Below are 27159 nucleotides of genomic sequence, written 5' to 3'. Positions count from 1 at the left end.
CAATAATTAACCAAGTTTAGCAATAATTAATCAAGTTTAGCAAATAATTAATCGAGTTTAGAATAATTAATCGGGTGACTATCTCACCCATTCCATTCCATTCTCATCCCATTCCAAAACCGAACACAGGGATGGAACCGTTCCGTGACAATTTCTTTGTCCAAACCGAACACAGGGATGAAATGGTCCCGTGACAGTGGAATGGAATGGTTCCATTCTATTCCGCCCCATCCAAAAAACGAACGCACCCCTAGAGATCAAGAATTTAGTACGAACAAACGCAGTACTCCCGCTATCCCCGAAAATTGTACTCCTATCTTTTGTCTCGAGTCGGCCATATTTAAATTGAACCATCTAAGTTCCCTGTAAAGTTGGTAATTTTTTTTAAAAAACTTGGCTTAATACAAGATTTAGAATTAGGCTAATTCGCGCGCGGGCGGGGGGGAGTACGTACTCCAATAAAATCGCAAAAACTATAGACTAAGAAGCATTAATAGAATGTCAACAGAAAAAAAGGCAACTTTACAAGCTTGTGGCTCAGATTGATGCAAAATCAAGATGTTCTGGAAACAAGAGAGGTTACTGCTTTTGGATACACAAGCACTTGTATGATGAGCCGATCAGGTCCCAAAACGTCTGGACGAAACGAACCCTGAAAAGCGAAAAACGCACTCTAGTCCACACATATCACTCTCCAGCCCAACCTTTTTGTTTCCTCCGACTTTTCTGCAGCCTCAGCCTAAACGCCGTGAAGCCACAACGCCGTCACGATCTTTCCAAGACGAGCGTGGGCCCCGCCCACCCTCCGGAGTCCGGACCCACCGAGCCGCCAGCCCGTACCTACCGTCGCGCTGGGCCACAAGGCTCTCCCGACCCCACCCGCCAGCGTCCCAGCCGCGGGCAGCGCTCCACGTGTCGGGACCCCGGGCGGATCCGGCGGACGGATGGAGCGCGCGGCATTTGATCTCGTCGGATCGGAAGCGGGCCGTGGGCCCGCCGCGGCCAATCTTCTCCCGGCCTCCACTTGCTCCACGTCACGGTCGCCCCGTTATCTATTTCCTCCTCCTCGCGCAACACCACCACTCTTCTCCTCTCCTTCCTGCTCCGCGTTCTGGTCTTCTAGAAGAAGCGCCCGCGCCTCTGCTGCTGCTGCGCGCGCGCGGGTCGGAGCTCGCGCGGCCACGCCCCATGCCGCCGCCGCCGACCGCCAGCTCGCAAGCTCCCACGGTGCGCGCCCTCGGCTTGCCCGCTAGCAGCGCACCCGCTCTCGGCCTTTTTTGGTTTTGCTTTAGCTGATTTTGGGGGCGTGAGGGGGCCAGGAGCCCGAAATCCGGCGGATCCCGGCCGCTCGGCGCCGGAATCCGGCACGGGTGGGGCGGCACGAGGCGGTACGCACCTCATCGGGTCGGCACGTTCGGTTTACCTGTGCGATTTTGCTGCATAGTTGTGGATGCAGTTTATATCTGCAGACGAAGCATGTTTTATTAGTTTCCTCAGTACCAGTTTGCTCTGAATTGGTGGGATTTTGATTTTGGAAGAAAACGCTGACTACTACTATACTGGCTACCGATTTTGAGCGGCACGCTAGTCCGTACCACACCAAATTCTGCAAGATAGCGCGCCTCAGATGCTTTACCACCTGTTTGCTCGATAATTCGAAGGAGCATCCACGGTTTGCTAGCTAATTCGTACGAGCAGCTCCCGTCAATCACCATCCCCGTGATATAGGTCCACCCCTGATCCCTGTCTGCTCCGTTGCAGATTCCAGCGCTTGGACACGGCAAGCGCGTTTCGGAACCCATCTCCGACCATGCCGCACCACCTCTGAACCGTCTCTAGTCTTCAAGACCCACCCCGTCTCCGGATCCAACGGATGGTGAGCGCCTGCCAGGCCGGCACGGACAGGCCCTCCAGCAACGGTGCTATCAGGCGAACCGGGAGCGGCGCCGCACAGAGCGGCCACGCCCTGAGCGCGAACGGGGGGAAGGAGTGGAGGGGCGGCCAGGCGGAGGAGGAGGACCTGCCCAACACGCACAGCGCGCCGCCAGGCGCGCGGCAGTTGGATGAGCAGAAGCATCATCAGGGGCCGGTCATCCGGTGGGAAAGGTTCCTGCCGGTCAAGACGCTCAGGGTCCTGCTCGTGGAGAACGATGACTGCACACGCCAGATCGTCGGCGCTCTGCTCCGTAAGTGCGGCTACGAAGGTATGTGTGCCAAGCAATTGCAGCTTTTTTTTTTTCGATAAAGAAGCAATTGCAACCACAGGTTGAACTAGAGTACTGGTTTACTTTTCCTGAACTCATGCTTGGTTATGTAGCTTCTGTTAGAGACTCAAGTGTTCCTGTGTTTGGGTTTTTGTCTCTCTTTCAGTTCCAGCATTGACTTCGAATTTAATTGAACTGATAGCGCGACGCTACCTCTATACAAAAAATATATAAGGGGAATTACTAACATGGACAGCAGATGGGGGCTACGTGTATTTGGTCATTTCATATGTTTACTTGAATATAATTTTACATGTCCAAGTATGTTACTTCTTGGCGCTAGTAGTTTGCGTTTCCCCAAATGGAAAAACAATTTTGACAGTTATCTCCCATACAGGAAACAGACCACAATTTCCCCTTTCCGATACTTACATTGAATCCACATCTACTACGTAATTGACGAATGCTACAATCTACAATTACTTGTATTATTTTCCTTTGCACTATGCCACTATCTTCATCCATTTCTCCAATTCTAGACAAATCCACCAGCACCACTGTGTGTCCTGTACGTATGCACAGCTTCCCTATAGAAAATGCCTGGATCATGATGTGTTTCCCTTTCACTGTGAGCATTTATCCACAGGAACATCTTTGCTTCATGTATTCCAACTAGACGAGGCAGGCCATGGAGTAGGTGCCGTTGCACTAGATGTCATTTGACCTGCTGGTTGGAGCTCTTGTGACATCGGTTCATTGTCTGCGCATTTGACATCGCAAAATGTCTGTCTTAGATTTCATTATGTGTTGTACATGTAGATGCCCAAGGATCGCATGGACTCTGATAAATCTCTTGCAAATTCGGCACTCAAAAACATAGCATGGGCGACGCCGGACATGAACAAGCATCAATAGGAACCCTGTATTCCGACTCAAACTCAGCTACCACAAGTTGGATTATGTCCAACTGTGTCCCCCTGAAAAAAAAATTATACTCGCTCTATTTTTCAAATGTAAGTTCGTTCAATATGCACGGAATTCTGGAGCAGTATGAAGTGTTTCTGGGTTTATGGGACCGAGGCCCATATATCAGTGTGTACCTTTTGTTTATGGAACATCATCAAGAGGGCAGGGAGCTCCTGCTAATTTAAGAAAACTGGATCAGTTATAAGTGAAACTAGGACTAAAACTGTACAAAGCGCGGTTGATTTAAGGACATCCCAAAACCCTGCCAATGGAGAATACCATGTAGCCTAAGCCTGAGGCACGATTGATGTGTACCTTCTCCATCGTGGACTATGCCACATCTTCTGTGTTCAGATAAGTTCAGTATGCAATGTAGAAGATTGTGGCTATACATAGAACCTGGCCATTAAGTAACAGCTATGAACAAGCTGAAGCATGAGACTAACTCATTGATACGGTTGGAGCAGGCTCAAGTCCAGCTTACCACAACACATGATAACCTGATATCATTACTGCCAATTCTGGCTTGTTTCAGGTGATCTTTTTAATTTTAATTTTTTGGCGAAAATGAAAAGGCATATTTTGGATCCAAAGACTCAAACCCATACCATTAAGTTGCCAGGCACCTAGCTTAGCATATGTCAAGTGATTGCTGGTGTATAACATATATAAGTTGCCACTATTTGAACTCACAATTAGAAACCAAAAAAGGCAGGTATGCACCTGCTTACAGCCAGTGGCGGAGCCAGCAGGGTGGAAGGGTGGGTCCTAATATTTGGCCCAACCCATTATTTCTTCCATGAAAATGAGGAAAAAAATAAAAAGCCCAGCCCAGTTAGGTCTGCCCCACCCTAGCAAAATGTGCTGGATTCGCCACTGCTTACAGCCATAAGACATGAAACCATGTAAGCACAATATGCGGAACTGCAAAAGCAACAAAAAAAAAAGGAAAACTCGTGCATGTCAAACTGTGATAAGGTTTTTTATTTCACATATGATGCTCCCCACATAGCATCATAGGATTGCTTGAATCTAACTAGCATAATCTAGGTAGTTACATTCTGGAAGGTTGCATGGAAGCTGAGATAGTCTTTTATACTTTTAGGTTGGACTTTACCCGTAGAGAATTCTTGCTGTAGTTTGGCCAGGAACTCTTCTTCCTTTGTTACAAAGGTAAGCACCAACACTGAGAAAAAAGAAAATCAAAAGGCCAACTCAGGGCCTGTTTGTTTGGGCTATGGCTGGCTGGCTGTGCAGGGAAAGCTGCTGTTGTGAACAGATGAATGGTCTGAAATACCCTTCAAGGTTGTGAGAACATATATTTTTGCAGATTTATTTGTAATACTCCATCCAGCCTGAAATATTTATCAGGTTCAATGAATCTAGATATATTTTAGCCTATATTTTGCTTAAAGCTGCAACAAGTAGCTAGAAAAAAATGCAGTCCAAATATTGTCATAACTACATATAAATGCGCACACTAAATAATTCATAAAATTCTATTTTTGCTGATCATGTAACAAACATGAGAATGTCAGATCGAGATGCTAACAGAAGCTAACAAAACTACTAGTACGCACTAACGGATCGAGTAATACGACGCTAGTGGCCATGCGGCATGCCAAAGGCAACGCCCCCTACTCCAAGTCACCAACACGGACCATGGCTAGCAGGGCTACTACGAGGAGAAGCAGCACAAGCACAGGGAGCTCGGACAGGAGGACGCGGAGGATATCTGATGCGGGCGAGGCAGCTCCGGCATACGGAGGCAGAGTTCGGAGGAAAGGGAGACTGGCGGCGCGTACTGCGGAAATCCGCCGTGGATGCTGGGAATCAGTCGGAGAAAGTGGTGGCGACGGGCTACCCAGCGGTGGCGGCGCGGGCGGTCTCTCATAGCTCGTGTCGCGCGATTGGAAGAAACGGCCTGATATTTTGGCCCATGTGAGAGAAAACGATTCGGCTGGTGGTGGCAATCTACCGTAAATACCCCCATGCCAGATAAAGAAGAGCAAAGCAAAGGTAGCATGACCAAAAGTGAACCAACCCCTTGGACTGCTGCGAAAAACACCATCTGATTTCAAAGTAGCCCGATCTAAATCAAAATTTCCCCTAATTGGGAACACCTCACATATTTTTTTTTTACAGTAGCAGGATCAGAATAACTTACACCATTAAGTTCACCACCATAGAACTCCACCGTTACGCCTACTTGTTCAACACTATATTTGGATTCTGCTCTTCTAAAAGGAACGTCCGCTCTCACAATTCCCTATTCATCTACCAAAACAACAGGAAATGTTTCAGAAAAGGTAGGAAAAAATGGGCAAGTCCAAAAAAACGGTTCGGATGGTAACAGGAAGCTGCGGGAAGCACCTCAAAACGCCTACCTGCTGCTTTGGGTTTGGCAAAGCCAGCTCTCAAAGCCACCCATTTGTTTCGATTTGCTGCCTTTTTCTAGTGGAAAGCTGAAAAAACCCAAACAAACACCCCCTGACATTCTGTCTTGCTGCTAATTGTAATCAGCGCAACTGAAGTGATTTGACTAAGCTTGAACTTAACTTATATTCCCATTGTCACGAGGCAACTGAACCTAAGAATTTTGCTGATTTTAGCCTAGCTATCTTCAAGGTGCACTAAATTGGATACTTAATACAAACTTTCTTCAAGTTTCATGGATCTTCATAATTTAAATTGTACCCTTGATGTATTTGTTAATTTGGGCAGTGCATTATGCTCTATTTCCTGTTAGAGTTATGTTTGCTTTTTTTTTGTTCAAAAGTGGAGGCTAGATCAAGATTGCTCTTTTAAAGAATGTTTCAGCTATGTTAATCTAGTGATTGGAAAATGCATGTCTTTGCAGTTATCTCTGCGGAGAATGGATTGCATGCATGGCAACATCTTGAAGATCTGCGAAACCGTATTGACCTTGTATTGACTGAGGTTGGCATGCCTTGTCTGTCTGGCATCGGTTTGCTTAGTAAGATCACGAGTCACAGTATTTGCAAGGGCATTCCTGTGATTAGTAAGTACCTTTCCTGCTCAACCATATTGCTCCAATAGACTAATACACATCTTATTCCCTGTTAGTTTCTTACTTTGACATTTTAAAATTCTTACCTTCTTACACTTATCTTGTTTCCATGCAGTGATGTCTAAGAATGACTCAATGAGTACAGTCTTTAAGTGTTTGTCAAAGGGAGCAGTTGACTTTTTAGTGAAGCCTATACGGAAGAACGAACTTAAGAACCTTTGGCAGCACATATGGAGGCGATGCCACAGTGTAAGTTGTTTTGTTGTTGGTCTAGCTTTTGTGTTGGAAACCAAGCCCCATAGTCACAAGGGAATAGATGCTTTCACCTATACTTATTTACCTTGGTTCTTTTGCAATTACTCTAAAATATGCTTCTTTGGAATCCAGTCCAGTGGAAGTGAAAGTGGCATCCATACACAAAAATGTTCCAAACCAAAGACTGGTGATAAATATGAGAACAACAGCAGTAGCAGTCATGACGATGATGACGACGATGATGATGATGATGACGATGAAGATGATGACTTCAGTGTCGGACCCAATGCAAGGGATGGCAGTGATAATGGAAGTGGCACTCAAGTATGTACTTCTTACCTATTAGGGCTTGTTTGGTACTAGAGTTTTAGTGGGGATTAGCGGGGATAATCCGCTCCGAACTTCAAATCCCCACTTATCCCCAATATATGTTTGGTGCTAGAGTATGAGCGAGTTTAATCCCCACTTATCCCCACTTTTTCCCAAATTTTAGTGTAATTTTTTCAATCCCCAATTCTCTACTCCTACCTAGTGGATTGGGGATGGGGTTTTGTGGAGATTGGGTGACATCAGAGATTCACCCAATACTCTAGAGTATTGTCCCCACTAATTCCCGCTAAAACACTAGTACCAAACAAGGCCTTAAAGATTGTATTAGATCATAGATGTGAAATAAATGATAGTAGTTGAATACTACTCAGAACTCAGAACCAATTTTTTTTGTCTCTTCCAAAATTGATAGGACTAATACCTCTGCTAGTTAAAAAAAACTATGTTTTCACTAAGTTTTCTTCCACATACTTGTTTTTTTCTGAAGATCAAATTTTACTTTGGACCTTTTATTATAACTTCTAAAACCGAGTCTACCTTACAATTGAACTAAGAATAACAATATGGTAATGTTAGTGCCAATATATTTTAAATGTATTCTCGTGACATCAATATATTTTAAAATGCAGAGTTCATGGACGAAGCGTGCTATGGAGATTGACAGCCCACAGCCTATGTCTCCTAATCATCTAACAGATTCACCCGATAGTACTTGCGCACAAGTAATTCATCCCAAATCAGAGATAGGTAGCAATAGGTGGTTTCCAACCTCAAATAAAAGGAGCAGCAATAATCAAAAACAGAATAATGGTATGTATGCTCGACAATATCTCTTACACAAAGAAATACATCTTTTTACTGTACTATGTCAACCAACTGCCACTTTATTCTGCAGATGACTCCATGGGGAAATACTTAGAAATAGGCGCTCCTGGGAGCTCAAGTCGTGGGAATCAATCTTCTCCAAATGAGATGTCTGTTAATCCAACAGAAAAACAGCATGAGACTCGCATGTCCCAGAATATGTCAGAAAACAAAATAGTGACAGAAAACGATGGTATACACACACTGAAACCAACTAGTCAAACTGCTGATTTGATTAGTTCAATAGCCAAAAACACAGAAAGCAAACATGCTGCTAAAACCACTGATGATTGCTCCTCCAAGATGCCACATGGGAATGATATGAAAACTGATTCTCTCATCGACATGCCATCCCAAGAATTAGGATTGAGAATATCGAAAACAACTAGATCTGGAACTGAAATCCACGATGAACGAAATATTGTGAAGAGATCAGATCTCTCAGCATTCACCAGGTGCAAAACATAGTATCACTGTAATTACTAAGTTATGAACACAGCAGTAAGCTGCGTACTAACTGTCATGTATTTTGCAAGGTACCAAACCTCCATGGGTTCTGATCAAGCTGGAGCAAGATTTCGGGGAAGCTGTTCGCCTCAAGATAACAGCTCTGATGCTGTGAAAACGAACTCCACCTGCAAGATGGAGTCGAATTCAGATGTTGCTCAAATAAAGCAAGGCTCCAATGGTAGTAGCAACAACATTGACATGGGTTCCAGTACTAAGAATGCCACAAAGCCTTCTGTAGACAGGGAGAAAGTGGTGTCACCATCAGCTGTCAAGTCTAACCAACATACGTCAGCATTTCATCCGGTCCAGCACCAAACGTCTCCAGAAAAGGTGGTAGGGAATGACAAAGCTGACGAAGAAACTGCCAATGCAGTGCAACTGGGCCAATCAAGAGAGGTACAGCAAGGTTCTGTGCAGCATCACCATCACGTACATTATTACCTTCAAGTTATGGCACAGCAACAGCCATCAATTGGTCGTGGATCGACCGCTCGGTGTGGTGCATCTAATGTGTCTGATGTGCCCATTGAATGTCATGCTGCAAACTATAGTGTGAACAGGAGTATCTCAGGTAGCCATAATGAAAGTAATGTGCAGAACGGAACTAGTGCCACTCCCAATATTGCAAGACCAAACATGGAGAGTGGTGCCATCATAAAAAATGGGGCTGAGGGTGGCAATGGAAGTGGGAATGGTCCAAGCGGAAGTGGCAATGACGTACGTCAGAATCAGCTCAGCCAACGCGAAGCTGCTGTAAACAAATTTAGACAGAAGCGGAAAGATAGGAACTTTGAGAAAAAGGTAACCTACTCGTAATTTGATTTGTGTAGTATTGATTTCTTGAAGGCCCCTTTCGTTTTGGTTTGGCGTAGTAAGAATTACCAAGAATGATATTTAGATAGTTTAATGAAAACCAGAACCCATACATTTGCTTATGAATCTAAGCTACTTTTGCAAGAGAGAAAACACAATTTTATGTTACTTCCAAATATGTAATGGCCCTATTTTATCCAAATGGAGAAACATAGACACTTGCTGAATGAGCGGAACACTTTCTACAAAGTTATCCATAGGGAGTATGATTTTATCTGCAGCACTATTATCAGTAAGCAGTATTTTACATGTATTAATGCTACTGTTTCATCTCAGCTGCAACATTTTTACCAAGGTCTGGTTGGTGTGATATGTTTCTGATGGCTTTGTCGCCTATCTACAGGTGCGCTACCAAAGCAGGAAGAAGCTGGCTGAGCAGCGGCCACGGGTGCGTGGGCAATTCGTGAGGCAATCTGGACAAGAAGATCAGGCTGGCCAAGCAGCAGACAGATAACATGACCCTCCTAATCCAACGTGGCGTCTTGTTTGACACACGGAAAATTACATAGGTGATCAAATAAATGAAAACCCGTATGGTTATTGTCTGTGGCAGACTTCAGGTGAACATTTGTAATATGTGGCCATCAGTTGTAGTACTATTTTAGTTGTCGTTGTGGTTTGCGATCTTCAGTTCTCTTGGAGAGGTATGCTGTAGTCGAATAGAGTTTTAAGGAGGAGCAAGCCAGCTACGACAGCGGTTTATTTGATCAATCATGCATGTAAATCTTGATATAGCTAAAGTAACTGCAGCAGTTGATGGCATGGTGGTGTTCTCAAGTCAAAAAGATACATTTCCACTCTACAGGTAACTGAATGTTCTGGTACTGAAGTTCTTTGCAGTGTCTTTTACAGTACAGTATTGAGTACACCTCCTCCTGGATACACACACAAGGGTGGCGTAAGAAACACAAGAAGAGCGCAAGAATTGCGAGCCTGCAGAGTAAAAATCCTAATGCCTGCTTCCTGGGTAGAAGAACTCTGCGCCATTCTCCTTCACTTTGAAATGGAAGTTCCAAACTTTCTGCCCTTTTGCCAGCCTTTGCTCGCTGAGCATCATCCCCTTGTTAACCACGGAAAGCTGTTGGAAACATTTCAAACACTCGTCAAGTGTCATCCTTCAGGATGAGAACAATGTTGGCTGGAGCAAATTTACCACAATGCCCGCTCAAAATACAGAACCAAGAAGTGAAGAAGGTATGTGAATCGGTGAACAAGAATCTAACCTGTCCGTGAACATCAGCAGCCAAACCGGTGCTCAAAGGCGCGGCTCTAATCACAAGGTCCGCAATGTAGCGCAGATGCAAAAGAAGTCCCACTCCATCCTCGCTTGAATAGATGTCCTCATGAACAAGGACCACGAGTGAGCAGTTCTGGTAACACAAGAAAACAAGGTGTCAAGGATGTGAATATCTGGCGAAGAACAGAGTACTGGCAGCGTTTGATAGACCTAGCTAGTTTTTACCATCTCAGAAGTGAGTGTGACACAGTAGTGCAAGAAGTCCAAGACGTCATCCGCGGAACCATTGGCAGCAACTTCCAAAAGTGAAACATCGTCTATCATGACCGTGAACCGACCATCGCTTTCTTTCGCCCTGTTTGCCTCCACCGCTCTCCGAACGCTGTTATACAGCTGAGCCAAGCTATCAGCAATGCCGCCTCCCGATGCTCCCCCTGAGTTAAGAAGCAGTGAAATCGTTAGCCATGTTTTGCATGATTTGGGGAGAAAACAAGGTGTTGAGGTGACTGCTTGCCTGGGAACGCCTGCAAGTCGAAGAAATGAAGCCTGTCGCTTTTCCTATGCACGGATAGGTTACAGCCCTAGGAAAATTTCAGAATAAGAAACCATGAGCTGTAGATTTTTCAAGTAGAGCATTAACATACATTTGTGGCATAGTGCCAGTTTTGGTGCGCGTAGGAGTGGCAGGAAAGTGGAATTAAATGTCTTCTAAATCGCCTCCCCTGTGGCAGTCCAAATTAGATTGCTTAGCCTATGCAAACTCCATGTTCCAAATGCTAGGCATCGAACTCTGATTCTCTCCAGTGAATCAATCGACGTAAAGCAGATGCACGCTTATACTTATACTTTCTCAGATAAAACATACAGGTCTGCAGCAAACACAAGTACACGACTCTAACTGTATGGTGAGACAGTAGTGATAGGGCAAGGAGGCTGGTAGGCACAGTAGGTGTTCGACGAAACGCGGGCGGGCCGTTAAGGAGGAGGAGGGGCGGAGCTTACCATCTTGCGGAGCACGCGGTCGTAGTGGGAGAAGGGCTGCGCGAGGGCGAGGAGCGCCGCGCCCCCGCCGCCGCCGCCACCGGCGAGCGCGCGCTTGAGGAGGAGGTGGAGCACGAACGCGCCGGGCGCGTCCACGCAGTCCTCCACCACCACCACGCGCGCGCCCGAGCACATCGCCTCGCTCAGCAGGTCTCCCCCGCCGCTTCCGTACCCCTCCATCTCCGCCTCGCCGGCTTGCCCCTTATCCTCCGGGAAGCGCGACAGGCGGCGGCGGCGGCGGCGGCGGCGGCGCGTGTGTCCGGGAAAATTCAGGCAGACACCTTCTCCTGAGCGAGTTCAGAAGAGACCAAGTCCACGGGAAAGCGTACTTGAAGAAAGTACGTAATGGAAAGCCGAAGGCGTGCTTTGGGCCCGCCCGTAAAACGGGGAGGCCGTGTCGCTGGAAGCAAACGCTCACGCGGGACAGACAGCACCTGAGGACAGTTGAGCAGAGCTGCTCCCTTCCATCCTGGGAAAATCCTTCCTTCGCCCCACACACATTCTTCCTGCGTTGTCGTCTGTTCCAACTCCCGCAGTTCCTTCCACCCTTCCTCCCCTACATTCCTCGCCGACCTCGATCGGGAGCAGACGCGGCGGCCGGCCATGGGGTGCTGCGTCTCGTGCGAGAAGGGCGCCGCCGGCGAGAGGAAGGACCCCGCGGAGGCGGAGAAGCAGTCCCAGATCGCGCCCACCGCCTCGTCCGCAGGTCATACGCGTGCAAACCTCCTCTCTCCCTCCTCCTCCTTCTTGCTCACGTTAGCGCCGCCGGTTCTTTGCTTGGGCTTCCGCCGCGGCGCGCGGTGGTTTGCTACCGTAGCTGCTTGGGTCTCCGCCCGCCGCCTCGAGGGGGTTTCTTGGTTTCTGGCTTTGGTTGGTGTTCTATGACGACGAGGGTTCTTGGCTCTGGCATGGGGTTTCTTGGCTTCTTGGTGCTTCTTTCCTTAACAATACTTGCCCGTGCTGCTCACGAAACGGCTAAAGAATTAGTACATCATCCGATCAGGAGAATGGCCTGCATCATGCCTTGTTCGTTTCCAGAAATCTGGACGCCGGGTGCCCCAATGCTCTCTCCTGATTTGGGGGTGTATCCCTGTACCTTCGCATTCGTTTCTGTACCGTTGCGCTCTTGGGAATTCGGGTTCCTGTGTGCACGTAAGCTCGCATTTCTCTTGACGATTTTGTAGTTTCGTGAGCAAAGTGCTGTTCTGGGCATCAACTGAAACCGCGCAGGATTCCTGCATGCCATTCCTTTCTTCGGTCTTTGCCTGTGCTCTTCTTTGGATGTGTTGAGATATATACTATAGTAGTACTCCGTACTATACAGAAAAAATGTTGCCCTCGTAGCTGGGAATTGGGATACTTCAATTTGTTTTTTTTCTTATTTTGCCAATCCACTACTCCCTCGATCGGTTCAGAATGCAGCGCAATGGTCTGAGATAATGTATGGCGTACTGCTGTAGATTTCATATCCCGATCCATAAATGTGCATTGATTATAGTAGTAAATACTCCTTGGTCTGTGTGTAGGACAAATGCGCATTGATCATCGCCAAATCACAAGTCTTCAGGTACTCTGAATTTACATAACCAATATAGGTGGCGGTGACCAAAACAGAGGAAACGTTCAACTAATTATTAACCTTCTAATATGTGGTCCTGGGCATTACAAATGTACATGATTTTCTAGTGAGTAAAAGTTCTTTGGTTGTGCAAATTCTCCTTAGAAAGTACTACCAGGTTGTGGCCAATTGGCCATGATGTATATATGTTCCCATTCAAATTTTTTGTCCCTTGTTCTTGCAATTCCTGGATTAATATGTTTGGAAACCTCGGCTTTCGGTGATGTAGACAAACTTAAGTGAGGCACCAAAATAAAACCTTTCAGCATTCGTAGTACGATTTTTAAAATGAAACAGATTGCATGTTGTTTGTACGTGTTGTTATGATGTTTTTATTAATGAGGTGCAACTGTATACATCTATCTATTCCTTTTGGGTTACATGTTTGTATGAGTACTACGTTGAAATGACTATGTGTTATCGATTAGTACCAGCTGCAAGTACTGTGTTTAGAAAGAAAAAAAATGGGGTCTGGGCTGTAACCCCATGCTTGTACTACATGAGATCTGCCATGAAAATGTGCATGTGTTTCCTTTCCTAAAAAAAACAAATCACTAGATTACATGGTTGCTTCAATAGGGATAATTATTAAGTAAAGTTGGGTTATTTTATCATTTTTTAACCTTTTTGTTGTTTGATACTTGGAACTGTTCGGTTTCTTTTTTGTTGACTAATTATTTTCCACAAAAATAGTGCCGTTCTGTAATCTGGATAATGGAACTGTGCATGATTTTTCATGTGATAGCTGACAAGTGCACTGGTGGTGCATCTGTTTTATTGTCTCTGCAGAGATGTCAAGATTAGAGGCCAGCAAGGGGGGCGTACACACTAAGTTCATCTCCAACCATGGTCTGGATTGCACATCATTGACCTACGACGAGCTTGATGTGGCGACCGAGCGGTTCGCGCAAAAGCACTTCCTAGGAAAGGGCGGGTTTGGAGAGGTTTATAAAGGTGTGCTGGATGGCAACCATGTGAGTTCATGTGTTTCTGGGCAGTTCGTGATTATTTCCTGAAGAGAATTGATGCTTGCGAGAAGATAGTTTGATTCGCTTGTATGTTGCTCTAATTCTCGAACCTTGCCATGGACAGGTGGCTATAAAGATCCTTAATCCCAATGGAATGCAAGGGAACAGGGAGTTCTACACAGAAGTTATGGTGTTGAGCAGGCTGGATCACCCAAATCTTGTCAAGCTTGTTGGCTATTGCGCTGAATGGGGTCAGAGGCTTTTGGTTTATGAATACATGCCTTTGGGTTCACTGGAAACTCATATCTTTGGTATGCCATAAATAGTTCCCTACTTCATTACGTTTTCACTAAATAAACAGTTAGAAGCTTGTTTAACCAGGATTTGGTTTTGTTTTACCCAGATCTTTCCCCTGATAAGAAGCCTCTTGACTGGAACACAAGGATGAAGATACTTGCTGGGGCAGCTCAAGGCCTGCAGCATTTGCATGTTAGTACTGACCCTCCCATCATAAACCGTGACGTCAAATGCTCAAACATTTTGCTTGGAGAGGGATATCATCCAAAGCTGTCCGACTTTGGCTTGGCAAAGCTAGGTCCAACTGGTGACGATACCCATGTTTCAACCAGAGTGATGGGTACACCTGGATATTGCGCACCAGAGTACCTTGAGAGCGGTCATATTACTCTCAGGTCAGATATTTATAGCTTTGGCGTTGTTATACTTGAGGTTATCACAGGAAGAAGGGCTTTAGATCAGAGGCGGGGTAAAGCTGAGCGTAATCTTGCTGAATGGGTAAGCCACACCTTTGATCTTTTCACGATGTATTAGAATTGCTGTTTCAGATGTATTAGACTTTATCTTTTCGCGATGAATTGTTAGTAACTTTTCTTGCTGTATAACTTCAGGCCACCCCTTTGATCAACAAAAAGGAATATTCGATATTGGCGGACCCAGCGCTCTCCGGTCAGTACAGCGAGACATCACTGGTCCAGGCCCTTGCTGTTGCTCAATTGTGTGTCCGAAAAACAGCCAGCCAGAGACCACTGATTACAGACGTAACTGCTGCTCTCACTTACATCTCCTCACGGCGGCGGTCTGTAAGCTCAAGGAGATCATTCCGCATGCAGCCAGCATCTCCAGTTCACCAACTGGGGAAATGATAGCAGGAGCATATCACAAGGAGTCCAGTGCATATCAAAAGTGTGTTTCTGGCAGGCTTGCCTTTGCTCGATGGGAGAATTTTGTTTGTAAATACTAAATAGGCTCATTTTCTTGTCATGTGTTGTCTATGAGACATGCTTCGTAGTATTTCAAGATGCTTCCATGATGTACACATGAATCTTTGTGGAACTTTGCTTTCTCTTCTTCTTTGGATGTTGCTGCTGTACACATGTCCTCTTCACTTCTTCAGTAAGTGTTGATAGTTTTGTTCAGGTTGTGCTCAACCGATTTTGATTCATTGTCTTCATTTTTCTTCTAAAACCACAAGATCACCCGCATGCATCTTTTAAATCTCAATGCATATACTTATCCTGTGCAGTATCTGTTTACTCATGTTTTATCTGACATTTTCAGGTGGCGTTTATCAAACTGTTCCTGAATAATTATGTTAGGCAGTTTCATATATTTGACCGGATGCTATGATCATGACAGATCACCCGTGCAGACGTGCATACACAGAGCAGAGAAAAACAACACATTTCACTGAACTGTGAATGATCATTCCTAGTAATATCAACGAATACTTCATCTTTACACCAAGTAACATATGTCTATTGCAAGCCAGCCAGTGTTATCAAATGAACAAATAAGACAGTGAAAGAACATTTCCTTTACAGCGCTGCAAAATTCTTTCAGAAGAGAAATAATACAGGCTCTTCCCCAGTATAGCTCTATGACAATCTCACAAACTAGTCTAAAAATAATGGGGGGGTTTCGTGTGTATTTTTTCTTTCTCCTAAATGGAGCACTAAGTATTGACAATCTTAATGAAACTACTCGGAGAAGAAAATTTACATGGATGTCCTGCAACGATTCAGACCTACCAAGTACAATTACATCAAAAATTCCATCAGAAACGCAAGTTGATTCTTCCCGCAGACAAAAACTAGCTGGTTTGAAGAATTGCTATGGAGATCGGTCAATCCAATCATCCATGACCGTCAAGATCTTCGTTGGGACCGACGGTTTTTTACCTTGCTCCGCAGAAGTTTAGCCTTCAGACGTTTCAGTGGAATTTTGCTTTCCCTGATAAAAGTAATTCAAAATTAATGAGCCAACACCTCAGAATCCTATCATATTTCCCATTGGGGTCGTCATAATTTCAAAAATGCTTGGCCATTGGGGTCATCATAATTTCAAAAATGCTTGGTGAATATATTGTTCTAAATGTTTATTTTTCCTTTTTGAAAGGTTACATAAAAAGGTTGGCCCTTTGGCACTAAAAAGAGGTTGGTCCTTCTGTATAGATGCACAACTACTGTATCCTGGAACACGAAACATTCTATGATGTACCTTGCTCTTCTCTAGCCATCCAAGCCCCCTAGAAAGCAAGCCCATTTTCTTGCTAGGCGTATCTTGATTAGGTTCTTGGTTTGTCTTCCCAAGGTCTGCATGTGGCGACCTACAGAATTATCCAGTAAATGAATTGTTACCATGTGTACTCAGACTTGCAGTTAAAAACAAATTAATAATATCAGTAATGTATGTGAAGTACTAAACAAAGTATCTGCTGACAGAAAATGCAACAATGAGAAAACAAAAGAAAACAATTAAATCACTAGCCATTAATATACACAGCATTGAGAAGCAAATCAGTTGTGCTCACTGATCAGAGCTCGGCGACAATACTACTCGTAGATAATATAAGGAGGGTGGAGGTCCAATGAAACATACTTTGGAGCGAAGGTTTGGACGGCTTTAACCTGCCCAGCCTGATACTGCTTCGTAGCTTCCAACATTGTTTCTGCCATCACAGCTCTCTTCTCCATTTGTGAAAGGGCTGTCATTGTTGCTTCATACTTCTCCTGCATTACGAAATATGAAAGTTATGCATCCGTACTTCTCCAAAAGTATAAGTTGTACAAGTAGAAGAAAAAAGCAGCACTTGTCAAAAGGTGGCTCCAAGATTAACCTGCAGCAAGTGGGCAACATATTTTTGTTGAACAGCATCTCGCTCAGCAGCTATGCGTGCATCTTCTGTGACTTTCTGCTCCTGCTCCATTCTTACCAAAATCTGTATATAGCCAAGTAAATGTGTGTAATTTTTAATCAAGAAAACAACACAGAAGATTTCATAGTTAAGAGGGTCATGCAATATAAAGCATAGGTACAGACAACACCTGAAGCATTGCTTGTTCTTGTTCTTGCTTATCTGCAAAAGTCTTTCTCAGTTCAGATACTTCTACTTCCAATTTCTCAACCTGTGAATCTTCTCTAAGTCACAAACGCATCCACCAAAATTTAAGCAAGATAAGGAATCAAAGGTCTAAAGTACACCATTATTACCTAAAGTGAATTTTATTTAGCCAGACATAAATTACAAGTGCTCTTTTTTAACCCCCAAAATATAAGGAGCTTGAATTTCCATAAAAACTGTGTTGTCTTAGGGAAAGAAGAATTTAAATTATTCGAGATAACAACACTACCTTAGCACTCAGCATACGCCTATTGTCCTGCGTGACCATTTCCATTAAAGCAGTTTCCAGCTCCTCAGCTCTGTGAATATCAAGAAATGTAAGCTAAGCTTTATAGACATGTACTGATAGGCCAAGTAAGTAAAATGCCACAGTACAAAGTTAAGCCATATGACTTGTGAGGTTCTCAAAGACCAATGAACCTAGAATGAAAACCTAGAGAATAGACATAAATGTAAGGACTAATACCAATTCCAGACGCAAATTTTAATTGGATTTTTATAACTGAATTGATGATCAGGTTTAAATAACGTCTGTCACACAAAGTAAATAGTTTGAGGTATCATAATGACGTGAAGGAGATAAGGAGCACCATGCCCCTCCCTTCAAATATTTTCTTTACTCCTGAATAGTGAATACTACAGCTAAACTCAAATGGTATGAGCAGAATCAGTAGACAACGTTATTGTTCAAATCAAAAGGACATTGTATTGCTATTTTACAATATATGCTGAGTACAAATATTTTATTTACCCCTGCATAGTGAATACTAGCTAAACTCAAATGGTATGAACAGAGTCAGTAAGCAACATTGTTGTTCAAACCAAAAGGACATTGTATTGCTATTTTACAATATATGCTGAGTACGAAAGGTTCTTTTGTTTTAACTGTCAACTCAGAACGTTGATGGAATTTTTTCCATTTTCAAGAAAAGAAGGAAACTGTAAGGGAAGCCCCAACCATTTAAATAGGAAACCAACTTCGCATACATGGGGACTTGAACCCAGGTGGTGGGGTTGTACCCACTCCCCCAACCAAGCGAGCTAGGCTTCCTTTGGAAAATCAAATATACATGGACGCTGCCTCAAAGTGAGGATAGATTGCTAGTCTAAAGGGCGCAAATGAAACATCAGAAGCAAAACAGAAGTAAGACAAACCTGAGTTCAGCTGATCTTTTCTCCTCAAGCAGCTTGCACAGCTCAATCTTTAGCCATGTTACCTGCGTGAAAGCATTGCATGTTTATAGAATATTCGTCATGTCAAAATAAAAAGGTGTATTCAAAATTCCAGATGGGCAAAAGAAATCAGATTATTAAGCTCAGCGAAGAAAAAAGTTATATCTAAAAGAACCATTAAGTTCTACGAAAAGATCATCACGAAGAACTGTTACAAATCACCAAATTTCAACCATTAAACCATTGATGTATATAATAAACAAGGCCTCTCTTTTTCTCATTCCTAGGGAAGAAAAAAATCAGTGGAAGAGATTTTTTTTACCTGTTCTTGAAGATCAATACCCTCATCCAACTCATTTTCTAATGCTGAACTAGTAAGGTAGTTTTCTAGGGTTGTTGATCCAGAATCCCCATTTACTTGCAAACCATCCGCCCCTTCCTTGGAATCAACTTGTGGGCATACAGATGAAGGGTCATGTTTAAAGCTATATAGTTTAGTTGCTAGTCCCTTCTTATCTTTCCAGGAATTACGGTCCTTTGATCTCTCCTCCATAGCAGCTATAATTTCTGGCCTGTGCTTTTTTCTTAGCTCCCGCAGTCCCATTTCTTTGACTGACTGAAAACCCATACAAGCTGTCAATACAAGCTGGCTGCTGTCAAAGGTAGAGCCAGCAAGAGACTGTAGTAATGTAATTGCATCTCCAGCATCCTTTGTGGTCACCAGGGCAGGCCCTACAAATTAACATAAAAGATGATAGTGTTGGTTACATATCAAAGTTTAGGCAATCAAAATTAACGAATAATAGGACCTAGCATTTCAAATTAATCAAATCATGGATAAGTAGTACCATATAAGTCCAGCAAAGCAAGCGTTGTCCGGAACAGCATTGTACGATTTCCTTCAAAAAGGATCACATCCCAAACACGAAGAACTAAAAAGAGGAAAGTTCCAATGAGGTATAATTAAATCATCAATCTGTTGGAACATATACAATGAAAGGAATATGTAACACATAAAAACTGGTCTGAGGTTTCTCAGGATCCTGATGATTTTGCTTAAGATTTTTAAGTAATTTAACGGATCCAAGTATTCAGATATTACAGCAGAGAACTGTGAAATATGTTTGCATATTGTTATATCTTAATGAAAGCACCAAGATACTGTATAAAACCTGACCACTTTCCCATGGAAGCATGTTGATGAAAATTGAAAGAAACCATGGTCCAGTCACCCATGTCACCTGCACTCCCAAGATATCTGTATGTTTGGCTGAAAGAAAGTTGCAACAAATGTGAGTGCAAAATTATAACCATCAACCACTCTCAAGGAAATAAATCATTGCGACTTCAGAAAAATCTTAGCTATGTCAGCTCCAGATCTCGATTGACATTAGTCATGCATGCCCATATGTGTCATTTTCTAGTATACCGTGAATAACACAGGTATAAGTAATCTAACTGAAATACATACCCAATTTGGGGAACCTTTCTCGTACGACCTCCTCAAGAACAAGTTGATCAACCTGTAAATGGAGTGCAATATTATCTAAATGTTCGCAGGCATACAGAACAGGTATGATGTAATCATCAAAACATATCCATACCTGTGATTCAATCATTTCCTCTGTGTAGTAACCCTCAAAGTACTCATCTATCACCCCCACCAGGGCCCTGAAATATAAAATAAATAAAATAAGACCAACGGAAATGAAGAATTGGAGATAGCTTACGATATTGCACCATAAGAATAACTACTAATCAGATATAGTTTTCATGAATGAAGGCATATAATGCAGTCCTACCAGAATGCATTTTCTTCGGGCATGAACAATAAAAATAGTCCAGCAAAAAAATTCATGGCCTGCAGAAAAAAAAAACAAGATAAGGGAGCACCATCATTATAGACTGAAAAATACAAAATGGATTTTGTGAACACACCTTCATACCCCCCTTCACAATTTTGCACACTTGTGCATTTAAATAACAACTCGAAAATAAAAATTAGGCACATGTACAAAAAATCATAAGAATATAATCATGTGTGTACTGTACAAAAATAAGAGAAATTAAGTTTATAACAAGGAGATGGTCTTGTCTCTTTTTTTGCAGTACACATATGATCATATTTTTCTCATTTTTTTATGCACGATTTGTTTTGAGAAGATTTGATGATGTTTTAAGTGTACAAACTCACAAAGCGGTGCATATGGACTAGGTTGACTCCCCCCTTGAAAAATATGAAGTACAGATGTTTCTGAACCGGATAATGGTGCAGGGCATGCAGAAAGTTAGATGGCAACGAAATTGCATATCTGAAATTCAGGATAAGCCTTATTGATCTCAACCATGTATATTTATTCTAAAGTTCTGGTAGGAATACTAAGATAAAATTTTGATCATCAGAACAACTGGTTGAAAAGTGCCTAATTTTACAGTACACAATGCATGATAGATTACAAATCTTCCACCTCTTTTTTTAAAGGCCATGATATACATGATGGCAACAAATGCTCAACTAGAACTAACCTTTGAAAAATGGCGAACTTTCATAGCTCACTTAACATGGATCACCAAAACGTTCACAGTTATAACTTACAAACAGGAAGGTCAAAATCCAATTGAATTACCTGGCAGTATCCAACAGATGGATTATGCCTTGCGTATGCTGTTAATAACCGCCTCAAAGCGTTTCTCCCATCCTCATCTAGTGCAGGGTGTCCTGGAAATGTCCGAGGCAAATCCTGTAATGGTAACAGAAAAAACAAGTGTTTAGAAATACTGGAATTTGATAACCAAGGGTATACTTCCTATCAGTTCGACATGTTTCAAAGAACAACCTTCTCTATCTGCCCCTTCCACTTCTCAGGCTTAGAATGCTTTTTTGGTGAACTTTTCTGTTCGTTAACCACTTGGTCCGGAAGGTCCTTTTTATCCAATACATCGGTCTTCTCATCTAGCAATTTGTTGTAGTACCCACTGATTTTCCGAGCACTAACACCCACAAATGCTTGCCACATCTGCAAGAAAACAAACCATATATAACTTCAAAGGTATATCTCATAGCTGGAGACAGAAAAGCATGGTGTAATTATGGTTGGAGTTGCACCTCTCCTCTAAGAGCCATCGGCACGCCTCCACGAACCAAGCTCTCGAGCTCCTCCCTCCAAAGAAAATAAGACTCTCCATTGACTCCCTCCAAGGTACCACTCGGCGAAGCACCAGGTGCCCCTTTCTGTGACCGATCCACCTTCTCTGCATTATATGACTCCTCTGATGGACCCCCTTCATGGATTTCTTCTACTGTCCTTTCTTCTTCAATTGAAGCAAGCTGCGTCACAACCTTTCCAGATATGGCATTTGCAGTATCATTTCTTCTGACCACCCGAGAGCACATCATTTGCTCAATGATGCTGAGTGATGCCCTCATCCGCTTCCAGGACTCTACTTTTAAGGGCTCCAGTTCATCCAACAACCCCTTGTCAAAAGGGGTCTCTTTGAACTTTTCGAAGTTATCATTATTCCCTTCCACCAATCCATTTAAAGCTTCTTTTTGAACTTTAGATTCTTCCGAACCACCATTGACGTCTTTTATTTCTTCAGAGCCCTCGATCATCTCCTTCACTTCTTCGGAGGCTTTGTTCAATTCTTCAGAGTCTGCACTAGTTTCCTCTTTCAGTATTTCTGAGTTGCCAGTCACATCATTTTTGGAATCTTCTGGGTTGCCATTTGCTTCTCTGGATTCATCATTGCCATCAGCCTCTTCCACATGTTCCAATTTGGCATTACTTTCTGCAGCTTCATCCTCTTCTTCCTTTTCATCACAGTTTGCCTCACTGCTATTGCTGTCCTCTTTCAGTTTTTCCAAGTTGCTAGTCTCGCCGTTAAAATCTTCGGGCTCACCATTTACTTGTCTGACTTGCTCAACTTCCTTCAAATGCTCCAAGTTGTTGCTGTTCTCTGCGTTTTCGGCTCCATTCTCTTCTTCATTGACACTCTTCTGTGCACTTTCAGCTTCATTGACACTCTTTTCTGCACTTTCAGCTTCATTGACTCTCTTTTCTGCACTTTCATCACCTGCATCACCATCTCCGGCAGCAGGATCGTGTGTCGACAGGGAAATGCCGGCTGTGCTGGGGAAATCCTCAGAGTCAGCCAATCTGTCTAAGAAGTCCTTCCATACTTGCGCTCTCTCATCTTCCTCCTCCTTTTTAACAACCAATCCAATAACAGCAAAAATGAGAACTTTTGCTTGAACATACAAAAAAAAAAGAGGATATTTCCATCCTGGTAAATTAGTACAGTACCTTGTAAATCTTGGCGTATTCGCGGAAACGCTGCAGATGCTGCGGCCGCACCGCGAATCCATACGCGTCCCTGCGCCAAACCTCAACAGCGTCAACAGGCAGCAACTCGAACCACTGCATTAGCCCACACACACAAATCCAATCTACCAAACAAGGACAATAACAGAGGAGAAGGGGAGGAGGAGGAGACAGAGAGAAATGGAAATGGAAATGAGGGCCGCATTTATGATACCGGGACTCGGCGTCCATATGGGGATCAGCGCGCATTAAAGAAGAAGCGACAGGGCGACCTCGGCAGCGCACGCCATGGATTGACCAAAGCCATAAACCCTAGGCGCCGGCCCGCGGCCCTAGATCCGCGCACATGGGGAAGGCAATTTTCTGCGGATGGGGCTTGCGGGCGAAGAATCAAAAGATTTCAACGGATCGCGGCAAGATCGGAGAAGGCGATGGCGAGAGGAGGAATAGAAGACGAAGAAGAAGAAGAATGGATTCGGCCGGCGCAGATTGCGGAAATGGAATGGGGGAAAAGAAACTCGTTGTCTTTGCGTCGCCCGAGGCGCGAGCTCTCGGAGCACGTGGCGCGCGGCCCGACGATGTCGCGGGCGCGGGCGCTCCCGGACGGGACGGTGCATGGCTCTCGGGCTCTGCACGTTTGCTCGCGGCTGGCGGTGCTCACCTCTTGAACTCGAAGTCGAAGGCCGTGCCGCCCATGCTCCCGCTCGGCGGCGGCGGCGGCCGGCCGGCCGGTCGGGCGATCCGTCCGTGGTCTCCTCTCACGTGGACTCGTGGTAAGCGGCAGCAGCTCCCCCCGGGTGCCGGGGGAGGACGACGGTGTAATTAGCGATTAAATCCGCCTGGATTCGACCGAGATTTCGAATCGGACCATGATGCCATTCGAGATGCTCTACCGCCGGTACACTAGACTTTGTTTTTCGATCGATTCAAAGGATGGCGTAGTGCTCGTGTGCGCGCGCGCTATCCTCGCGCTCGTGGCAGTGGTTGACCTCGTCGGTTGCCGGGTTTGGTGAGGAGTAGACTGCGCGTGGTCCTACTCCTGGCAAAGCTTAAATCGGGAAAATAGCGTCGATCGATGGATCGACGGCGTGAGATGATGAGCACCAATCTGGTGATGCACCAGCTACTGATGATAGAAGAATTATGAAACGCTTTAAGGTTGGGACGAGGAGGACGTCGCAGCAGCAGCAGCAACCAGCAGCTTTTTTTAGAGCAAAAAATTAAGTTACGTGAACCAACAAACCTAGAAACTTGAGACAGATTGTGCTTCAGTTGTGGACTCTTTTAGGCTGGTGCCAATGCACCACACTACTCTCACCCGCCACATTAGCTTTTTTCCTCATTCTCACCCCACTCTCACCCCACTCTCATCCCACGGTGCCAGTGCACAGGCTATAGTGTCACCTCTCACTTCTCTCTCCTCCACATCACTATTTCTTTTTTAGATTAAGTTATTTCACTCGATTTTTTGTAGACATTCAAAATAATGCAAGAAAATTATTTTATTCAACTAAAAATGTTACCCATAATAATTAATAAATTTGCATAATAAATTTTAAAAATTACATAATAAATAAAAGATCTACTCCTCTTCCTCTTCCTCTTCTTCCTGCTGCTCCTCCTCGTCCTCATCATCTTCCAGACCAAGCTCTTTTTCGCACATCTTGATGGCCTTCGCATGTTTGCGCTTTTCTGCTTCGTTCATGTGGTCGGTTGATCGGTCTTTCATTTTGTTCCATTGCTTGAATAGCTTAGCCTTCACTAAACCCTTCATCATGTTCCTCATCGCGAAGGATTTACTTCCTACCTCACTGCTTGATGAGGTTTCCTTCCCCTTCCTCCTACCCTTACGTGTCGCGGCCTTCGCCCTATCGCGGCCCGTTGGACGCTCCTCCTCCGTAGTCGCGTCGCCAGAGCTGTACTCACCAGAAACTCCCAGACGGCTTCTCTTCGATGTGGAATCCGTTCCACTACCAGGACCATGTTGTCCTTTCCACTTCGCTTCATTGCGAACAGCTTCCCACCAGTGGTGCCGTCTGAACGGCTGAGTCACTCTTTTGTCGTTGGCGTACCTCTCCATTGTCGCCCTCATGACCATTCCATCGTCTGCTCCACCCTGACGTAACGATTCTTCTTGGATGTAGTATCCATTGAACAGGGACACCTCCTTGTTGTAGGAGTTCCAATGATCCTTCAGTTGCTTGGAGGTCCGACGACGGGCAAGCTCGGAGGTAGAGTTGAAGGTTTCAGCTATCTGACCCCAAAACTAGTGCCGGTCTTGCAATTACCGGCGACAGAGTCCTTGGAGTTAAAAATCCAAGCATGCACCTACACCGAAATAGATATTGTAAGTGAAAAATCGAAGCAAGAACCAACCCCAAAATAAATATGTGATGGGTAAGTAAAGTACCAGTTTTTCCTCTTCCGCAGGTGTCCAGTCAAGCCTCTTTGCACGCGGTGGTACGATTGTTTCCACGGCATTGGACTCGGAGCTTGGAGCACTGGCTTCAGGAGGTGGTTGAGGGTACGGACCATATGGCGCGTATGGATACGGAGGTGGAGGGTATGAACCGTACGAAGGTGGTGGGTAAGGAGGTACAGTGCCACTCCCGCTACCTGTAGGTGGAGCATGTGGAGGTGGTTGGGGGTATGGATACGGAGGCGGAGGGTATGAACCATATGGCGCCGGAGGTGTAGCGTATGACCCATATGGCCCCGGAGCTGGTGTGCCGGAGGGGTATAAAACTCGAGAAAGCGGCGAAGAACCGACATTGGTGCGACGATGTGTCGGAGAGACATCATCTAGCTGTATTGGTGACCCGTCGGGACCCAAGAGATCCGTGAACGTGGTCAAATCTGGTGGAGTCCAACCGGACATGGTGGAGAAGATTTGAGAGAGTGAAGGAATGAGATGAAATGGGTGTGGAGTGAGTGAAACCATATGGGGGTATTTATAGGGGGTGGGGATGAACTTTTAGGGTTTTTTTGAACCAGCAACGGCTACCCAACGGCTAGCTGACGTGGACGAATCAGATCGCGCCATGTCAGCTAGCCGTTACACCCTACCGCCCGCCTCTCGCCCGCATCTCGCCCGCTGGCCGCTCGCTTTCTCGCTTCGCGCTCTCGCCCGCTTCGCCAACGCTGCCGCCTCGCTATCGCTTTGCCTCTCGCCTCCCTTCGCTTCTTCGCCACGCGGGCGAAGCGGGCATAGCGCCGGGCGCCCGCGCCACCGCCCCGCGCTACCGTCTTGCCCCTCTCTCGCCCCGTCGCCGCCGCTAGCGCTCGCGCTGCTGCCCGCGTTGGCACCAGCCTTAGAGAGGATAGCAGCGATCGATTTGAGGTGTGTTTTATAGCAAAGGAATTCAACTCGTTGAGACCACCAGATCGAAAAATTGTCATCTCTAAAGTGAGCAACATTGCTCATGGTTTATGCCAACTTAGTCGTAATGTGTTGTGTCGTGGAGTGTTACAAGGTGCGGTGCCGACCTGTGTGTCGAAAGCGGCCTTGGATGATTGTAATTTAAATAATGTTTTCTGATTAATACACAACACATTAAAAAAACCTAAAAAATGACAACATACAAAGAGAAAATAGATTTTCTGAAAACTTTACAGATAGAATCCTATGGCTTCGTTTGAATGTTTGTATTGGGTATTCGATGTAATATCAATATCTTGAGATATTTGCATTGAGATCAGTACTAACATTTCTCTTTGGATGTTTAGATATTTGGTAGTACCTAGAATTCATATCCTAGTTGAATGCCAAATCATGTTTGGATGGTCAAAGTCGCAAGTCCCAATCTCAAGCTACTTAGGGCGGAGTACATGATTTACACACAAAAGCTCAAGCTACAGCTAGTGACAAGGTATTAACTAGTTAATGCCTACGGATTGTAGACTAGGGTTTAGTTGGAAGTAGAGGGAAAGTAGATCTCGAGGGTTCAGCCAGAAAAGTAATCGACTGCTAAGAAACTAGGGTTGTATTGACAATAAAATCGATCCTCTCTTCGTCCCTCGACTCCCCCTTATATAGGAGGCGGAGCCGAGGGTTTCGTATTACACAAGTTTACAGGTTCTGAGAGACTCTTTGAGTTCGACCCATAAAATTACAAATCTCTTTATTCCTAATATAATTCTATCTTTCCATATCAACAACTAATTGGAATTCCGAGCTTCATATTCTTCGACTCATGGGCCTTCAGTAAACCCCGGGTACCATCTTCGGCAGGCCCATTGGGGATGCCTATGTCAGTAGCCCCGAGATTTTGCTTAAATCGGAGAATCAGGAAAAATCTCCAACTTTACAATTACCATATAACTTCTTCGAGTTAACACATATTTTT

The 27159-nt window shown here is 44.5% G+C and overlaps 4 protein-coding genes across 5 annotated transcripts; 2 read left to right on the top strand and 2 right to left on the bottom strand.

Annotated features, from left to right (window-relative positions):
* Positions 1 to 1094: 1094 nt before the first annotated feature.
* LOC127295887 (two-component response regulator-like PRR73) lies at positions 1095 to 9795 on the top strand. Its single transcript, XM_051325891.2, has 9 exons — positions 1095 to 1227; positions 1762 to 2204; positions 6031 to 6192; positions 6317 to 6450; positions 6589 to 6780; positions 7416 to 7596; positions 7682 to 8105; positions 8187 to 8961; positions 9377 to 9795. Exons 2-9 carry the CDS (start codon positions 1874 to 1876, stop codon positions 9485 to 9487), a joined length of 2310 nt encoding a protein of 769 aa, XP_051181851.1. The 5' UTR covers positions 1095 to 1227; positions 1762 to 1873; the 3' UTR covers positions 9488 to 9795.
* On the bottom strand, positions 9767 to 11584 carry LOC127295889 (elongator complex protein 6). The gene is made up of 5 exons (XM_051325893.1): positions 11273 to 11584; positions 10785 to 10851; positions 10496 to 10704; positions 10257 to 10403; positions 9767 to 10111 (listed from the first exon to the last, which is right to left on the bottom strand). Exons 1-5 carry the CDS (start codon positions 11489 to 11491, stop codon positions 9983 to 9985), a joined length of 771 nt encoding a protein of 256 aa, XP_051181853.1. The 5' UTR covers positions 11492 to 11584; the 3' UTR covers positions 9767 to 9982.
* On the top strand, positions 11551 to 15333 carry LOC127295888 (probable serine/threonine-protein kinase PBL7). The gene is made up of 5 exons (XM_051325892.2): positions 11551 to 12017; positions 13719 to 13903; positions 14022 to 14208; positions 14301 to 14692; positions 14806 to 15333. The coding sequence occupies exons 1-5, from the start codon at positions 11915 to 11917 to the stop codon at positions 15058 to 15060; spliced, it is 1122 nt and encodes a 373-aa protein (XP_051181852.1). The 5' UTR covers positions 11551 to 11914; the 3' UTR covers positions 15061 to 15333.
* A 272-nt stretch (positions 15334 to 15605) lies between these two features.
* Positions 15606 to 23835, bottom strand: LOC127295886 (uncharacterized). Of its 2 annotated transcripts, none has more exons than XM_051325889.1 (18): positions 23475 to 23835; positions 22796 to 22865; positions 21598 to 22695; positions 21329 to 21508; positions 21119 to 21232; positions 20294 to 20352; positions 20096 to 20162; positions 19963 to 20014; positions 19669 to 19761; positions 19340 to 19423; positions 18814 to 19223; positions 18474 to 18535; positions 17548 to 17617; positions 17242 to 17322; positions 17034 to 17135; positions 16796 to 16926; positions 16415 to 16523; positions 15606 to 16147 (listed from the first exon to the last, which is right to left on the bottom strand). In XM_051325889.1, the coding sequence occupies exons 1-18, from the start codon at positions 23507 to 23509 to the stop codon at positions 16112 to 16114; spliced, it is 2853 nt and encodes a 950-aa protein (XP_051181849.1). In that variant the 5' UTR covers positions 23510 to 23835; the 3' UTR covers positions 15606 to 16111. The 2 variants fall into 2 exon arrangements, with proteins under 2 accessions (XP_051181849.1, XP_051181850.1); XM_051325890.2 differs by lacking the exon at positions 23475 to 23835 and adding an exon at positions 23028 to 23434.
* Between the last annotated feature and the right edge of the window lie 3324 nt (positions 23836 to 27159).

The sequence above is a fragment of the Lolium perenne genome, chromosome 4 (assembly GCF_019359855.2).
Source record: "Lolium perenne isolate Kyuss_39 chromosome 4, Kyuss_2.0, whole genome shotgun sequence".
NCBI classification, from domain to species: Eukaryota; Viridiplantae; Streptophyta; class Magnoliopsida; order Poales; family Poaceae; genus Lolium; species Lolium perenne.
The sequence above is the reverse complement of the archived record's forward strand: the minus strand, read 5'-3'. Positions and strand labels throughout refer to the sequence as shown.